This window comes from Trachemys scripta, chromosome 1, assembly GCF_013100865.1.
Source record: "Trachemys scripta elegans isolate TJP31775 chromosome 1, CAS_Tse_1.0, whole genome shotgun sequence".
In the NCBI taxonomy this organism is placed as follows: domain Eukaryota; kingdom Metazoa; phylum Chordata; order Testudines; family Emydidae; genus Trachemys; species Trachemys scripta.
This window is the reverse complement of record NC_048298.1, coordinates 7441182-7458879: the sequence shown is the minus strand read 5'-3', so window position 1 is coordinate 7458879 and position 17698 is coordinate 7441182. Positions and strand designations below refer to the sequence as shown.

Genomic DNA, 17698 nt, shown 5'->3' with positions numbered 1-17698 from the left:
CATCTTAGTTATTTGAATGCTCTCCCCACATAAAAGTTTTCTCCCAAAAAGTGACATCCTTGTGACATTAAAAAAGGACGTGATGGTTTTAAAGCAGCTGTGATATTAACAGGGCAAAGAGAAGAAATTTTCTGATAATAACCGTATTTGCTAAAGAGGAAAAGCACTACTGGAGGATAGAAACATTCTACTTCCTACGTTTTACAAAAGAGTTTGCCAAAAGCATAAAAATGTTAGGACATTGACATTTGTTTTTAAACCTTCAAATTTACATAAAAAACTTATTGCACTTACAAAATGCTGTGTCTTCAGGCGTTCCTCTTCTGTCGCAGCTCTCTCTCTAAGAATGGCTCTAGTCAAATGCTCATTTGAAGCAGCCCGCTCCCGCTCCAGAACTTTGCCAATTTCATCACGTACATACTTTTGATCTTGTTTCAATCTACATGAAAAAAAGGGTGAAAGAATTTAGAATGGAAATATATTGTCAAATAGCTTGAACGGACAAACACATTATTATCATCAAAAGTGTACAGTAGTTATGACAATGTTAAACTGAGTGGCTTTTAGAGCTCACTGCATATCCAATATCAATGCCAGAGATTTATATATTGCAATTTTGAGACAATCCAAAATATAAACCTTCTGGCATTCATATTGGATATGCACTGATTTATTTATTTTTAGACTGAAAGAACCTTTGCAAGTCAATGCTTCCAGCCCCTTTATCATTTTTGTTCTTCTCTAGACTTCATTTGTCTATATATATATATATTGCGACAAAGCTCCTCCTCTATCTTGGTGGGTCCTGTGCTTATTGGCGGATTTTCTTGCCTCAGAGATTCACCATGTGGGTTGGGGAACAGCCTAGAGACCTTCCCCTCTGGAAGAACCCACAGTCCAGGTCAATTGGGAGGTTTGGGAGGAACCCGGGCCCGCCCTCTACTTCGGGTTCCAGCCCAGGGCCCTGTGGACTGCAGCTGTCTATAGTGCCTCCTGTAACAGCTGCATGACAGCTACAACTCCCTGGGCTACTTCCCCATGGCCTCCTCCAAACACCTTCCTTATTCTCACAACAGGACCTTCCTCCTGGTGTCTGATAACGCTTGTGCTCCTCAGTCCTCCAGCAGCATACCCTCTCACTCTCAGCTCCTTGTGCCTCTTGCTCCCAGCTCCTCACACCCTCACCACAAACTGAAGTGAGTTCCTTTTAAAACCCAGGTGCCCTGATTAGCCTGCCTTAATTGATTCTAGAAGCTTCTTCTTAATTGGCTCCAGGTGTCCTAATTAGCCTGCCTGCCTTAACTGGTTCTAGCAGGTTCCTGATTACTCTAGTGCAGCCCCTGTGCTGGTCACTCAGGGAACAGAAAACTACTCATCCAGTGACCAGTATATTTGCCCTCTACCAGACTCCTGTACCCCACTGGTCTGGGTCTGTCACAATATATATACACACACATTTTATATACATATATAAAAACACATTTTACACACACACACACCTATCAATATCAACAACCCCCAACACCTATCAGTATCAACATCTCTCAATATATGGATATTGAAATTCACCATACCAACACTGTACCCAAATCTTAACAGCATTACCTCTGAAATTAATCAAAATAAGGAATAAAACTAATTAAAATCTCATGCTTAAAGAATATACAGTATACAGATTTTTTTAAAGGAATTCTTGTTCAAAATCCTCAGCTCAATTCCTTTCTCTGGCACTGATACACTGTTACTTTTGGGCAGGTCACATCAACGCAGTGCATCAGTTTACTCATCTGCAAAAAGGGTGTAACAGCTATGTTGACATGCTTAACATTTGGAAAGTGACTTAAGAGCATCGGATGAAAGGCGCTATTTAAGTGCAAAGTATTATTATTTCCTGAACTTTTGTTTTTGGAACTTAATCATGCATTATATTAGTCCCAGGGAATTCTCAACATGAATAGAATGTAATGTCACAAGCCATAAAATTAATGGAAATCTTTACAACAATATTTTTATAAAAATGCATGTATGTATTACATGTACATGCAAACACATTTTAAAATAGCTTAGCCAATAAAAACACCTGCTTTATATATATATTCTCATACCAAACACGAAAGTCAATATCTACAAGTTCATCACCGGTAATGGAATATCAAATACTGTTTTTTAAATAGGCATCTGAAAAACAGTGAAAGAGATGAGGCTTCAGAATTTCCACTGAATATATGTGTTACCAAGGGAGCTGCAGAGAACAAATCATACCGCGCAGGGTCACTTTCTGAAAGGCACCAGCATTATAGTACATTAAAGTCTTCCCCGAGGAAAATGTTTAAGAGGGGTGGGGGATGGTGGGGAAGAAGACAGTTAGAATGTGTGTCATTTTTGTGCTCAGACACAACCCTCTGAAACACATCAACCAACTGGGAGTTTTTCTAAAGTTTATTAAGTAGCATCTTCAATTACTCCAGCAAAAAGATTATGCAGACATGGACCAAATTCCATTAAGTGATTTCCCAAGGTCCCCCAAATTATTCCAGCAGCATCAATGCATTTAATCTATCGCACAATCAATGATGCAGTCAAAACACACACCAGTTTTCCTTTAGATTACAGAACTATTGTTTCACACAAAGAGAAGAAGTGTCAAAATAGAAGTCTCAATAGTTCCTTTTTTCTGAAGAAAGTAAAAGCAGCATTTAGACTTTTCCGAGATTAAAGATTACCGCCCCCTACACACCCCAATCACCTATTTTGTATTCTACTCTCTGCAGTTAAAGACTTGACTCCTCTTTTTATACATTACACTACTGATAGTATATTTCACATATTAATTATTGTATTTAAAGAAGCTGCCATTTGCTTGACTTTTTTTAAAAAAAGCTTGGGATTTTTAGCTCAGATTCATGTCTCTTCATTTTTTTATTTGGCATTAGGCAGAATTATGCACCTTGATGTTGTCTCCTCTTAATCTCTTTTCCAAAGAGCACAAAGTCAGTTACCCTAAACCTTATAAATAATAAGTTCCTATCTCCTAGATAAGTTATTTGATGGCTTAACTTAATTGCTGATACATTCAAATTCCCTGCTAGGTATAAATTTTTATTGAAGTTAATGTTTAAAAATTAAATATATACAAGTTAAGAGGGAAGGTACTGTACATCTGGGGTCAGGCTCGAGTTATGAGGGATTACAGCTATCGGTTACAAAGTTCACGAGATACATACATATCACACAATCAGCATAGATCCAGATTGTGGTGCAGGAGTTTTTAAAGCATCAGTGGATAAGTGGACTCAGGTACGCCACCCATGGAATGTATTAAGAGTCCAAGTCAGTATCAATGTAGCGAATGACATGGGTGGGGTGTGTCCCTTGGTTTGTCAGGGAAGGAAGTGGGTTCTTTCCCTGGTCAGCGGTCTCGGTTACTCGAGCTGGTACTGGCAGTGTCCCGTGATGTGTTCCATGTAGATGTCTCTGGACCACCTGATGGTGTCGGACACCATGAACTGTCTCATGAGCCGGGCGTAGCGTCGACAGACCCCACACGCTCTCAGCACCGGCTCGTTGTGGGGGTCCCACTCACCCAGGGCTCCCACGATCAGGGTGTATATCTGGACCTCGTAGCCCTGGGCTCTCAGGGTGTCGGCCAGCAGGGTGTATTTCAAAACCTTCCATCCTTGGGACTCATGGAAGGCCGGTGACCTGTTTTTAAATGGCACCATGACATCTACCATGAGGATCTTCTTTTCTGTGTCGGTCACGACAATGTCGGGTCGCAGTCGGCTGTCTGTCCCGGGGATGGCGGAGTCGACAGTGATAGCTTTCACCAGCCGGTTGTGGATGGCGTTGTGGTGGAGCCGCCAGACTCCGGAGTGCTGTTTGCAACCACACAGGACGTGGGGCAGGGTCTCATCGGCATAGCTGCACTTCCTGCAGCGCTTGTCCCGGTTGCCGTGGCAGATGGCTCCGTTGAGGGGAACGCAGTTGAGTCGGGCGCGGTGGACGAACCACCAGTCGGCGAACCTGGTGACACTGCCCCTGGGGAGGAAGTAGTTGCTGGCATCCCACTTGCTGGACACCTCGAACACCTTGCCCTGGTCCGACTTCCACTTGAGGTTCTTGGCGTAGTGGCAGTGGATGGTGTCTTTGAGGGTCCTTTTCCGCATCATTCTGGCAGTTGGGGTGACGATGGTGTGGTCCGAGGTCTTTATGCGCGGCACCAGCTCCTGGCGCTCCTCGCACCATTTCCAGCGGCAGCTGATCCTCTTTTCTAGGTGTCTTGAGGTGTTGCGGGCGCGGGAACAGAGAGAGGACAAGTCTCCTCCCTCTCTCCCAAACTCACCCTCCAGGGAGCCGCTGAGGTAGGTGGCGACGTCCTGCTCGGAGGGGGCCCTGGCGATGCGTTTCCTGACCACGTCCTGTACGGCTTCATCCGCGATACTCCACACCGTCGGGTCTGGGCACGTCAGGAGGAGGAAGGTGTGGGTGATCACCAACACGTTGCACAGGTCGCCCATCCTAGGTACATTGGCACCGCCTTGTCTGTGGGAAATGTAGATGATGTTGGTGCTCGCCCTTTGGGGAAGGTAGAGCCATTTCCTCACCAGCTGCCTGATGGTGCTGTCGGCCTTGATCGGGGCACCTTGGCTACAGCAGATCCCCTGAGGATGAAGGAGATGTGGGAACTGCAATGAGAATGGAAAAGTTCCTTACCTTTTAGGAGGGGTCAGTGTGTTCCTGTTATCCTTGAGAAATGTTTTTGTACCATCCTTGATATCAGGATGTTCTGGTACCACTCTTCAAGACTGTGTTTGTGTGAGTACTCCGTGCCTAGCACTTCTTAGAAATGTGTGTTTCTGCAACATCAGCCCAGTTCTTGCCAGATTCTGTGAACTTGCAAGCAGGCAGAGCCTGAGGTTTGCTCACAGCCTGACTTTTGAAAACTGCTTTATATCAGCAAAGCTTGCCCACTACTTTAGCTCAGGCCTCACAGCAAGGCCTCTTATACCAGGGCTTCTCAGGCTCTCTTCCTACTATAGATACAAAACTACTCAAGATAGTTAAGTCCCAAGCAGACTACAAAGAGCTACAAAAGGATCTCACGAAACCAGGTGACTGGGCAACAAAATGGCAGATGAAATTCAATGTTGATAAATGCAAAGTAATGCACATTGGAAAACAAACCCAACTATACATATAAAATGATGGGGTCTAAATTAGCTGTTACCACTCAACAAAGAGATCTTGGAGTCATTGTGGATAGTTCTCTGAAAACATCCATTCAATTGGCAGCGGCAGTCAAAAAAGCTAACCGAATATTGGGAATCATTAAGAAAGGGACAGATAATAAAACAGAAAATACCATATTGCCTCTATATAAATCCAGGGTACGCCCACATCTTGAATACTGTGTGCAGATGTGGTCACCCCATCTCAAAAAAGATATATTGGAATTGGAAAAGGTTCAGAAAAGGGCAACAAAAATGATTGGGGTATGAAACGGCTGCCATATGAGGAGAGATGAATAAGATTGGGACTTTTCAGCTTGGAAAAGAGACGAGTAAGGGGGGATATGATAGAGGTCTATAAAATCATGACTGGTATGGAGCAAGTAAATAAGGAAGTGTTATTTACTCCTTCTCATAACACATGAACTAGGGGTCACCAAATGAAATCAATAGGCAGCAGGTTTAAAACAAACAAAATGAAGTATTTTTTCACACAACGCACAGTCAACCTGTGGAACTCCTTGCCAGAGGATGTTGTGAAGGCCAAGACTATAACAGGGTAAAAAAAAGGACTAGATAAATTCATGGAGGATAAGCCCATCAATGGTTTTTAGCCAGGATGGGCAGGGATGGTGTCCCTAGCCTCTGTTTGCCAGAAGCTGGGAATGAGCGACAGGAGATGGATCACTTGATGATTACATGTTCTGCTCATTCCCTCTGGGGCACCTGGCATTGTCCACTGTCGGAAGACAGTATACGGGGCTAGATGGACGTTTGATCTGACCCAGTATGATTATTCTTAAGTTCTCCAAGAAAGGGATAAGAGAAGCGAGGGTACCATCTGAACTTGATTCTTTGGATGAATTCACCTTTCTTAGATATACGAGGCAGAGGCCCCCAGATTTCTTCAGGACCAGAAAGTATCAGGTATAAAATCTTTTCCCCTCTGTTGATAAGGAATTTCCTCTATTGCTCTCCTGAAGTAACATGGTCTCGTGAGAACAGTCCTAAAATGGGATGGGAAGGGTGGGCAGGGAAAGGGAAGAGAAATGAATTGGATAACATATTCCTCCTTTACCATGCTGAGTATCCCCTTGTCTGAAGTGATGTCTTCCCAAGTGCAGTAAAAGACGAATGGGTATAATCCTAAGTGAAGAGATATTGTTGGCATGCTGTCCTCAGTCGAAGTCAAAACGACTACTTCAATGTAGCAGTCATTTGGTGAGAAGCGCTCACTGCCATGGAAGATTGCTCTTTGCCTTGAAGAGATCTTGATCTCCTCCTAGGGGCATACTGAGGCTTCTAGTGGAATGAGAATCATGGCTATAGTTGAGGTTTAAAATGTTTCCTTTTTTTAGGAGTATAGACTCCCAGTGAATGAAGCGCTGCACGAGAGTCTACATTTCCTTTTGTTTCAGAGCGGTAGCCGTGTTAGTCTGTATCAGCAAAAAGAACAAGGAATACTTGTGGCACCTTAGAGACTAACACATTTATTTGGGCATAAGCTTTTGTGGGGTAAAACCCACTTCATCAGATGCATGCAGTGGAAAATACAGTAGGAAGATATATATATACACACAGAGACGCTTATGCCCAAATAAATTTATTTCCTTTTGTCTTTTTCTTGCTCCTAGTATATTTAAAGAAACTCTTCTTGCCTTTGTGTACCTTGCTAGGTGTAACTCATTTTGTGCTTTAGCCTTTCTGATTTTGTCATTACAGGCTTGCACTACTCTTCTGCATTTCTTCTTAGCAATCTGTCCATATTTCCACTTTCTGTAGTATTTCTTTCTTATTTTCAGGTCATGAAAGAGCTCGTAATGGGACCATATTGGCCTCTTACTATTCTTCCTATCTTTTCTTCACATCAGTATAATTTGCAGTTTTGCCCTTAATAGTGTCTCCTTGAGAAACTGCCAGCTCTCGTGAACTTATTTATCCCTTAGATTTTCTTCCTACAGCACCTCACCTATCAGATCTCTGAGTTTGTTAAAGTCTGCTTGTTTGAAGTCCATTATCCTTTTTCTGCTGCTCTCACTCCTTCCTTAGAATCATGAAATGTATCAAGTCATGATCACTTTCATTCAAACTGCCTTCAACCTTCAGATTCACAACCAATTCCTTCAGGTTAGTCAGAATCAAGCCTAAAATGGCTAACCCCTGGTTACTTCCTCCACTTTCTGAAAAGTTGTCAAAGTCCCTGCAGCTCTTGTTGTTGTTGTTGTTGTTTGGGGGGGGGGGGGGGATATTTCTGTTTGTTCTAGAAATGCCTCATCAACATCTTCTCAATGATTCAGTGGTCTATAGTAGACCCCTACTATGAACTGCCCCTGTTTTTTTTCCCTTTTATCTTTATCCAGAGACTTTCAACTGGTCTACTTCTCATGTCCTTTGGACCTCAGAACAAGTGTATATATAAAGAACTGCTGGAATTTAGAAGATCATCTTTATGGGCACATCATGGGCTTAGTGATGAAATCCAAGGGAAGACTTCTGAGCCATCGTCTGTTCTCCAGTTGGCTAGAAGGATCATAATGTTTCTCTCTCCTACTGACAGACAGAAGTGTAGAGGTACTCTGAAGCATCAGAATCATATAGCTGATAAGAGCACAGGCTTGGGAGTCAAGAGACCTTGATTCTATTCTTGGCTCCGTTAGTATTTAATTTTTTGACTGTAGGTGAGTCACTCTCTCTGCCTTTGACCTCATTCTGCAAAATTCTTTGCCCATCTTTGGTGTTATGTCCCCTCTGAGGTACAGCCTGGCTTAACAATGACTGTTTACCTCCTATCCTTTCATTGCAAAAGTGAACTCTTCAAGCCCCCCTAATCTTTCTGTTGTCCAATGTGTCCATATCTTTCTGACACCGAGCAGCCCAGAACTGAATACAATATTTCAGGAACAGTAATTCCACAGCTAAGTCTATATCATACACCTGCTCCATGATTAGAAGCCATTGTGTAAGCAATCCTAAACCACAATGGCTCTATTTGCTGCCATACTGTAGTGCAAACAGTTATCTAATCTGCTATTTTATATCAACTCCAGCTCTTTTTAAATTATGATATACTGAAATTTCTAATAACTGATATTGGCTAAAAGAAATTAACGAGAGCTGGTAAGAAAACAGTAACTGCCCCAACCCTAGTTCACATGATCTAGAATACTTCTCACCATGCATACCTGAAGTTACTTGAAAATGTTCTTAGCTTTTTGAAACACTTGTTGTAGTTGACCATTATTTGGGGGCAATGGCAGCATCAAGTTTTATTTACCAAAAAAAATTAAATATCTCTCAATTTATTTAAATTCATCAGAGTTTTAAGCAAAGTAGTACGCTTTTAATGTAATGCAAACTTCACTTATTTGCATTATGTAATTGGGTGGCTTGTAGGAGCTTAATGAAACAAATACAAGTCAGCTCTGTCCTAAGATTTCAAACACTTGCTTGCATCAACTTACAGTAGTTTTCTTCCTTGACATCATGAACTCATTTTCCTGGCATACAGTACAAACTTTACCTGAATGACAGCAAACACTAACTAAATCTTCAATGATGACTTACATTACTAACTTTCCAAAGCAAAATATTCAGACTTGTGATTTACATTCAGATACACAGTTACGGATCACACTTTGTCAGTTCAGTCTAATAATTGAAGAACTCTATATAAACAGACATTGCACAATGAAAATTTTAATTACACTAAAATGGCGGGCTCAGGCTAATAGCTTATATGTTTAAGAAGTAAACTCCAATTTGCTTATGGAGGCAGAAGATGCAACAGAAAAGGGGGGGGGGGAAGTAAGCAACTAAAATCTCGCACTGCTCATTTATACTCTGCAAGAAATAATTTAGAAGCCTGAGTGAATGCTGTATCAGCAGTCAAGGCTGCTTGCTATACATTTTTAAAAAGAAAAGTTGATAGTTGGTAATTCAGCAAAGTAATTAGATTATACAATATTGACCAACTCAACGTGTACTGCTTTCCAGTCAGATTACCTCATTAAGTAAAACAAAAAGCATGTAAGTGATCCTGTCACATCACCCTTGTAACTGACTGAAAGCAAATGTTAAGTACTAAAGGGAGTTCTTGTGGATTGAGATTTAGAACCAACCGCTTTAACATTATTTTATGTTCTCAGTTATTGTACGGCATAAAATTACACGTACAAGGTTTGTACTCCAATACGAAGAACACCTCCTCCTGCATTTCTACAGCACCTCTCACCTTAGGATCTCAAAGCTCTTCACAGCAACTATGCCAGTAAACACTATTATCTACATTTTACAGATTAGGCGACTGAGACATACAGAGACCTACCAAGGTCACCTAGCAAGTATCTGGCACAGCTGGAAGTCTACAATAGATGTCATGTCATCCATGCTTCAACTGTCAGATATGTGTCTGTCTCCAATCCATTAAATCAAACATGCAGCAACAGAAGCTATTTCGCACCCCCGCCCCAAAGCATTATCAAACCTATTTTAGTAAAATGACTAGGGGGAAAAAAAACACCACACTATGTAGAAGTAAAGCGAAGGGATAAATTTTCTAAAAAGGCAGTGAGGTTTTGGCCATGTAATTCCCACTGAAGTCACGCCAGATCGCACAATGCTTGCAGCTTCCTTGCTTTTGCAAGCAAAAAGCTGAACATTAAGAATAGGAAAAGTTATCCATGCTTACCCAAACGTTCCCTTTATCCAAGTAATAAGGTCCACAGATTCACTACAATGATACTCTAACCTACTTGCTGTTTGGGGACAGAACAAGATCCATCAGTCATTGGCTGCAGCAAAATGTTGCACACCTTCTTAAGTTCCTTCCAGTTGAGAAAACTTTCAGGAAAAAGGCACAATTGCTTCTACTGCAGAGCATGGTAAATTTCATCTAATGACAACAGATCCAAATCGTTAATTCCATCTCTATTCTGAATGATCTATTTGTCTCCAGAGTGGACCAGATCTGTGGACCTTATAACTCGAAGAAAGGAAGTTTTCAGGTAAGCACAGAGTTTTCTTCTTCTTCTTCATGCTAAGTTCCACAGACACATTACAATAGATGCGCCTAGCAGTGTGCCTCCAGAGTGGGAAGCAGGCTCATCCAAAACGTGGTAGAATGCATATAAAATCTCTTCTGTCTTCCCCTGGGCACTACGGCATGGAGAAGACTTCTGTCAAAAGAAAGGAAATAGCATTGGCTAAGACTGGATAACCAATATGCAGAGTGTGGTGAATTTATGCATTACAAAGAACTCAATACAGGAAACATGATTACTAGTGCCCTGAAACGGTCAGTGCTCCTAAGGACAGGATTTTGGGGCTTAACCAAAGGAGGAATATTTCTTTAATTTACTTAGGGAATAAAGGTTACGACAGTTGTGAGACTACCTGTCTAATTTCAAAATACAATATTGGGTCTTGTTAGAAAACGCTCCTAACTTCAAATTTAAAAAAAAAATCATCTGATTGAAAATCAGAGCCTATGGGAGGCCTATCCTAATGGACAGGAAATATGATACCCACTGAAGGAATTCAATCTCAGTAGTGCTGACAGGAACAGAAAAGGGTTCCATGGTTGGACTCTATTACCTTGCAGGGTTGGAATAAAGGTTGATGCCCTAAAGAAGCATCTAATGTCAGGATTTGTACAACATTTCCTTTTCTTGAACATGCTAAAAATATTATTGTATTGACCATTTTACTAGGACACTTTTATACACTCACAATAAAAAAAGCCTGGAGGAACGCAAGGATATGTTTCATTGGTTTCCAATGGCAGTTAAATTATGGGCTTCACGCTAGCCAGTACATTTATTTTATTTGTTGCCGTCTCTCTTTTGGGATCCATGATAGCAATAATCACTTCTGCCAAATATTCATTTTAAACTTGACTAGTTCCCAATAGAGGACTGGTTCTGCTACAGACCTCCTCTCTGAGATAGAGACATTCAAAGATCCAATGTTAGATTAAATGAGGCCTGAAAGCACAGCCAGAAAGATATAAAAAGTTTCACTACCGCACTCTTGTTCTTATCTTTTGTATTGTCCTGGGGAGCAATGAAAAGTGTTGGTAAACATAGCAAGGACTTCGGCCTCTCACAAAATTGGACATTCACCACCTAATTTCCAGGGTCCTGACAAGGAGCTGCAGGGCACTTAATTTACCCTTTCCAGATGCAAAGAGTTTGATTCCCAGCACACCAAATTGACTTACAATAAGTGAGATATTTCCGGGTATAGGAGCCACTCTGCTAGTCTGACTTCTGCCATGTAAAACTTGGTGTACATCTCCCACTTCCTTGATGGACAATGTGATACCCACATTGTTATTTGCTTCTGAAACGTGGCCAATACTAGAAGCTCACAACTGGAAACTTAAGACACTCCATCAGAGATGTTTATGGAGAATACTTGCTGTCCACTGGTGGGATAAAGTAACTCAATACTGATGTGTTACAAAGGACTGGCCAACAGACTATAGAGACAATGATTAGATAAAGACGGCTGAAGTGGTCTGGGCATTTTGTACAGATGTCAAAAAACCCACATTACTAAACAAGCCCTTGACTGGCTACTACTTGGTGGAAGATAGAAAAGAGGACAATGAATGATGTAAGAAATCTGTTGAGAAAAATGTTGTCATGAGGCACCTACAATGGAGCAAGAAATGTGGCACTAGCCAGAGGTGGAAAAAGAAGGTTACTCACCCTATACAGTAACTGAGGTTCTTCGAGATGTGTTCCCCTCTGGGTGCCCCACTGTAGGTGTGGCAGCACCCCCTGCACTTGAGATTGGAGATCTTCATCAGCAGTGCCTGTTGGACCGCACATGTGCGCCTCCCCCCTCTCAAGCTGTGAGCGGGATGTATATATAGCACTGCAGGTTCTGACCACCTTCTCTGATAAGAAGTGTGAGAATACTTACAAGGGGAGATAGATTCAATGTTTGTAATGGCTCAGCCATTCCCAGTCCTTATTCAATCCTGAGTTGATTGTATCTAGTTTGCATATCAATTCCAGCTCAGCAGTCTCTCGTTGGAGTCTGTTTTTGAAGTTTTTCTGTTGTAAGATAGCCACCCGCAGGTCTGTCATTGAATGGCCAGACAGGTTAAAATGTTCTCCCACTGGTTTTTGAGTATTATGATTCCTGATGTCAGATTTGTGTCCATTAATTCTTTTGCATAGAGACTGTCCGGTTTGGCCAGTGTACATCACAGAGGGGCATTGCTGGCACATGGCGACATATATCACATTGGTAGATGTACCTAATCACATCAGCCATACCATCAGGGGCTCGTTCACCTGCACATCTACCAATGTCCCTCTTACACTTTAATGTTCATGCTCTCTGTATGTATGTATGTATATATATCTCCTCAATATATGTTCCACTCTATATGCATCCGAAGAAGTGGGCTGTAGTCCATGAAAGCTTATGCTCTAATAAATTTGTTAGTCTCTAAGGTGCCACAAATACTCCTGCTCTTTTCACTCTGTGCTGTAACTGAGGTTCTTCGAGATGTGTTTCCCTGTGGGGGGCTCTACTACCAGCTCTCCTCCCTTCTGCTTTGGAGCCCTAAATGTATGCTCTGTGGCAGAGAAGGAATACTTGAGAATACTTGTCGCCATGTGCCAGCAATGCCCCTCTGTGATGTACACTGGCCAAACCGGACAGTCTCTATGCAAAAGAATTAATGGACACAAATCTGACATCAGGAATCATAATACTCAAAAACCAGTGGGAGAACATTTTAACCTGTCTGGCCATTCAATGACAGACCTGCGGGTGGCTATCTTACAACAGAAAAACTTCAAAAACAGACTCCAACGAGAGACTGCTGAGCTGGAATTGATATGCAAACTAGATACAATCAACTCAGGATTGAATAAGGACTGGGAATGGCTGAGCCATTACAAACATTGAATCTATCTCCCCTTGTAAGTATTCTCACACTTCTTATCAAACTGTCTGTACTGGGCTAGCTTGATTATCACTTCAAAAGTTTTTTTCTCTTACTTAATTGGCCTCTCAGAGTTGGTAAGACAACTCCTACCTGTTCATGCTCTCTGTATGCGTGTATATATATCTCCTCAATATACGTTCTACTCTATATGCATCCGAAGAAGTGGGTTGTAGTCCACGAAAGCTTATGCTCTAATAAATTTGTTAGTCTCTAAGGTGCCACAAGTACTCCTGTTCTTTTTGCGGATACAGACTAACATGGCTCCTACTCTGAAACCTGTCATTATGCATAGCACAGAGTGAATAATCTTCTCTTCTTCTGAGTGATGTCCCTATGGGTGCCCAACAGGGTGGATAAAAATCAATGATTTAAAAAAAATATATTTAAATCAGACTGTTTTGATAAAATGCTTTTTGAGGGAAAAGTCTATCTAAAGATAGTTTTAATTAAGATACATTATAGCTCAAAGATATCACATCATGGAATAGGGATTATAAATTCTAATTCTATAGTGTGATACGATATAGTCATGTAATGTTTAAGAAACGTTTTGTAAACGAGTTCCAATAGTTCATGGATTAGGGACCCAATCTTATGGGGTTCCAGGGGCTTTTGTATAGATTGGTTAGGTTAATCTGTCTATCCATCTAACGAGACTCAGTGCTCAGTCTAGAAGATAAAAGATAGATGAGTTTTGCAGTTCTCAAACTGTGGATTTGTGTCTCCAGAGAAAACATGCTTGTTAACAGCAAAAATGTTTTCAAATAAATAAATAAAATAAATAAATAATATATAGAGGTGAGAAATAACAGGCCTCAACCCTATTGTCCCTCTGCAAATTTGTGTACACAGTCAATCCCTTACCTCTCTCTAAAAGTGCAAAGTTTCAAAAAGTTCAGTGAATAGAAGATTGTTGGGGGCGGAATGGATCTGGACAAGGAGAAGTCGTCTTGAGATAAATGTCAGAAGGAAGTGACAGGCAGTAGAAACAAAAGTTTCTGTTTGAGCAGCATATTCCAGAAGTTTTGAGAACTTTCTGAGTGTAGCCTTCACTGATTTGAGATCTACCATACCATTCTCTCCCTAGAAGGGAAAGCCTATAATGGCACCAGGCCGTAAAAGAGACCCGGTTTGGGAATATTTTAATGAAGTTCCTCTATCTGTGGGTAAAACAGGCATGCGTGCAAAATGCAAACAGTGCAACAAAGAAATGCAAGGCCTGGTTGCCCGAATGTAACAACATCGTGAGAATTGTTCTCTCTCAGCAGGAAGCTGCATTGATGATGATGATGATGATGATGATGAAAGGAACATGTCTGAACATGGAGGATCTTCAAGTTGGTGAACTTTTTTATTTCATACTTCTTTCTTAGGGACTTCCTGTTTTCCTTCTGGACTATTATTGAATTCTCATGCTTGAGCAAAAAATATAGTTGTTACTCTATGGTAGTATCATTTCAGATGCAGTTGTAACAAAAAATAAAGAGCTGAAATAGGCAGATCTTCCTTTTACAATTTCACCTTTAAAGTAGTACTGAGTAATACTAAATGAGCAGCATGGTAATAACAACTGCATTGACTTATTTTGTTTAGGAGAATTCAGCCTCAACATACAGGGTTCTGAAGACTGCCCACCTTCAAGATCACCATCATTTTCTATAGTTTCAGAGTTATCTGCTAATGATAGTGTTTCAGTTACATCATGTATGTCACATAGCCACAGTATATCACCTGTAGCAAAAAGAAAAAAAAAATCTCTATCAATCAGAAACTACCATAGATAAGTTTGTGATAAGAAGCAGCAGTTTACAAAAATATAATTGATGAAAAAACTGTCCCATTTGTTTATGCAACAAACTCTTCTTTCCGTATGATTGACATGGTTCAGTCATTAAGACCAGGATACAGTTCACCCAACAGAGCAGATGTTGCAGGCAAATTGCTGGATAAGGTGTATGAAAGAGAAACTGAGCAGTGTGCAAAAGCTCTAGAGGGTAAAATTGTTAACCTGAGTCTTGATGGGTGGAGCAATGTCCACAATGATCCTGTTGTATGTGCTTCTGTGACAACAGAAGAAGGGAACATCTTCCTTACAGAAACAATTGATACATCAGGAAATGCACACACAGCAGAATACTTACAAGAAGTAACAGTAAAAGCTACAACAAACTATGAAAAAAAAATTCAAATGTCTAGTACACAGCTTGGTCACAGACAATGCTGCAAATGTATCCAAGATGAGAAGAAATTATTTAGAAGAGAGTCCCAAGCTAATAAGTCCCAAGGTTGCAGTGCTCATTTGATGTACCTCCTAGCCAAAGACTTCAGTGTTCCAGGAATAAAGGCTAATGTTGCTGAAATTGCAAAATACTTCCATAACAACCACTTTGCAGCAGCTGCTCTGATCTTTATCTTTAGAACCCACTTGTATGAAGTGATTGGTCTCCAAGATGGGAAAAACAGAGCTAGTCGGTTGCCAACTGGGGGAACATCGAAGATGGTGGGAATGACCAGATGAGGGGGAGGCTTCTCAGGTACTTGACCACACCTTTAAAATTGCTGCTTCGGTGGGATGCATGAGAGGTAGCTCCTTGACGAGTTTATGTTTGGTAGGAGGCCTTTGTCTTCAGCACTGGGTGTCATAGTGCTGTTGGTCGAGATTGCAGGGGGGAAATTATACTTCCCTGGACGTCTCCTTGGCACAGGCGGGTGGGTGAACTCTGAGAAATTAGAGTGTAGCTTGGAAGTCTTTAAGGGAATGCAAAGATTCGTCCATGTGCTTTGAGAATTGTTTCTGACCCCCAAAAGTTAAGTCTTCTACCATGGTTTGTCTCTCCTTCAGAAAACCCGAGAGGGGGAGCCATGATGCATGCCTCATGACCGCAACAGTTGCGATGGATCAGGCAGCAATGTCTGCAGAGTCTAATGAGGCTTGTAGTGCTATATGGGCTAGGAAGTCTCCTTCTGATATTAGGGACTGGAATTGCTCTTTCTTGGCCTCAGGTAGGTCCATGGCAGAGGTCCTCCAACTTGGAGAAGTTCAAGTAATTATATTTCACCATAAGAGCTTTGTAGTTCGAGATTCTAAAATGGAGCGTGGCTGATGAATATGTTTTGCATCCAAAAAAGTCTAGGCATTTCCAATCTCTGTCTGGATTGCTAGAATGCATTTGGTACTGATGGCCTCTCTCTTGCATGCACTGACCACCTAAGAATTTGGGATGAGGTGCAAGAAAAGAAATTACACACCCTTCACTGGGGTCTGCCAGAGCATCTTCGTGGGGTTGAGAAGAGCCTCATTGATCGGTAGTGCGATCTTGGAGGAAGAGACGTGTGGAGGATATCAAGCAGCTTATACTGCTGGTCCTTGACTTCCTCAACAAGAATTTGCAGGGAGTCTGCAATCCTGCAGAATAAATCTTGAAAATGTCAGAAATCGTCAGAAGATGTAGGGGGTGGAAGCATGATAGCCTTGTCGGGGAGGAGGAGGAGGAAAAATTTAACGTTTGGGAGCCCACCTCCTCCTGTTCCCCCTCTTCAGATGCTACCAACGGGGGTTCAACCTCCAGAGGGTGAGAAACCAATGGAGAAGAGATAAGTGTAGGTCTCCGGCTTTGCTTCCTGGGAGGGTTCCCAAACTGTGCCGTGTACATGGCCCAAGGGTGCCAATATGGCCAGCCTGAAGGGTGTGGAACATGTGGCTGCATCCATGATGGTCCATGCCAAGATTGTCGACCAGATGCAGACTATGGATAGTGAGGATGATCAGCTGTGGTAGACAAGAGAGTAGTGGGGAAGGAAGGTGCTGTCCTCAGGAGAGAAAGGGAAGAGTGTTGTGAGTTTCGAGAGGAGGGTGGAAGTGAGGGGAGGTCACATCGAAGGAGTGTAGACTCAGGAGTGTGCAATACTAGCAGGTCTTTAGGGTATCTAAAATCTTGTGGAGGGGGAAAAAGCATCCTCGGTGCCCGTGTATGGGTGTATTTCCCCATAGTACCAGTAGATGGCACCAGAGACTTCACCGGTGGAGATATAGCTCAGTGGTTTGAGCATTGGCCTGCTAACTCACAATCTTGGGTTTCAGTCCTTGAGGGGGCCATTTAGGGATCTGGGGCAAAAATCTGTCTGGGGATTGGTCCTGCTTTGAGCAGGGGGTTGGACTAGATGACCTCCTGAGGTCCCTTCCAACCCTGATATTCTATGTTTTCGATAGTGCCAAGGGCTTACTCGGTGCTGACGGCTTCATCAGTGTCAGAAAGGGAGCCAGTTTTGTCAGTTCCATAGCTCCTGAAGTTGACCTATCTCGTTCCCCAAAGCTGGGAAACACTGCTGAGGGCTGTAGGTTTGCCCGGTTAGGGTCTTTAGACTGTTTCTTCATGTTGGTACCGGAGGTACTTGGATGGGCCTTGGAGCTGTGTCCCCTGTCAGATGAGACTGAGGCAACAGACCTCGCCGGGGACAGTATTCTGGTGGGCTGTGCCTCAAAGTCTGAGGAGGGAGCCTGTTT

The 17698-nt window shown here is 42.1% G+C and overlaps 1 protein-coding gene across 2 annotated transcripts in view; it reads right to left on the bottom strand.

Moving 5' to 3' along the window:
* Nucleotides 1-17698, bottom strand: part of CHCHD3 (coiled-coil-helix-coiled-coil-helix domain containing 3) — a 260404-nt gene that overhangs the window by 173722 nt on the left and 68984 nt on the right. For both annotated transcript variants that reach the window (XM_034764274.1, XM_034764282.1), the window contains exon 4: nt 295-439. In XM_034764274.1, the coding sequence (XP_034620165.1) occupies nt 295-439 (145 nt within the window). The remainder of the gene's footprint in view (nt 1-294; nt 440-17698) is intronic.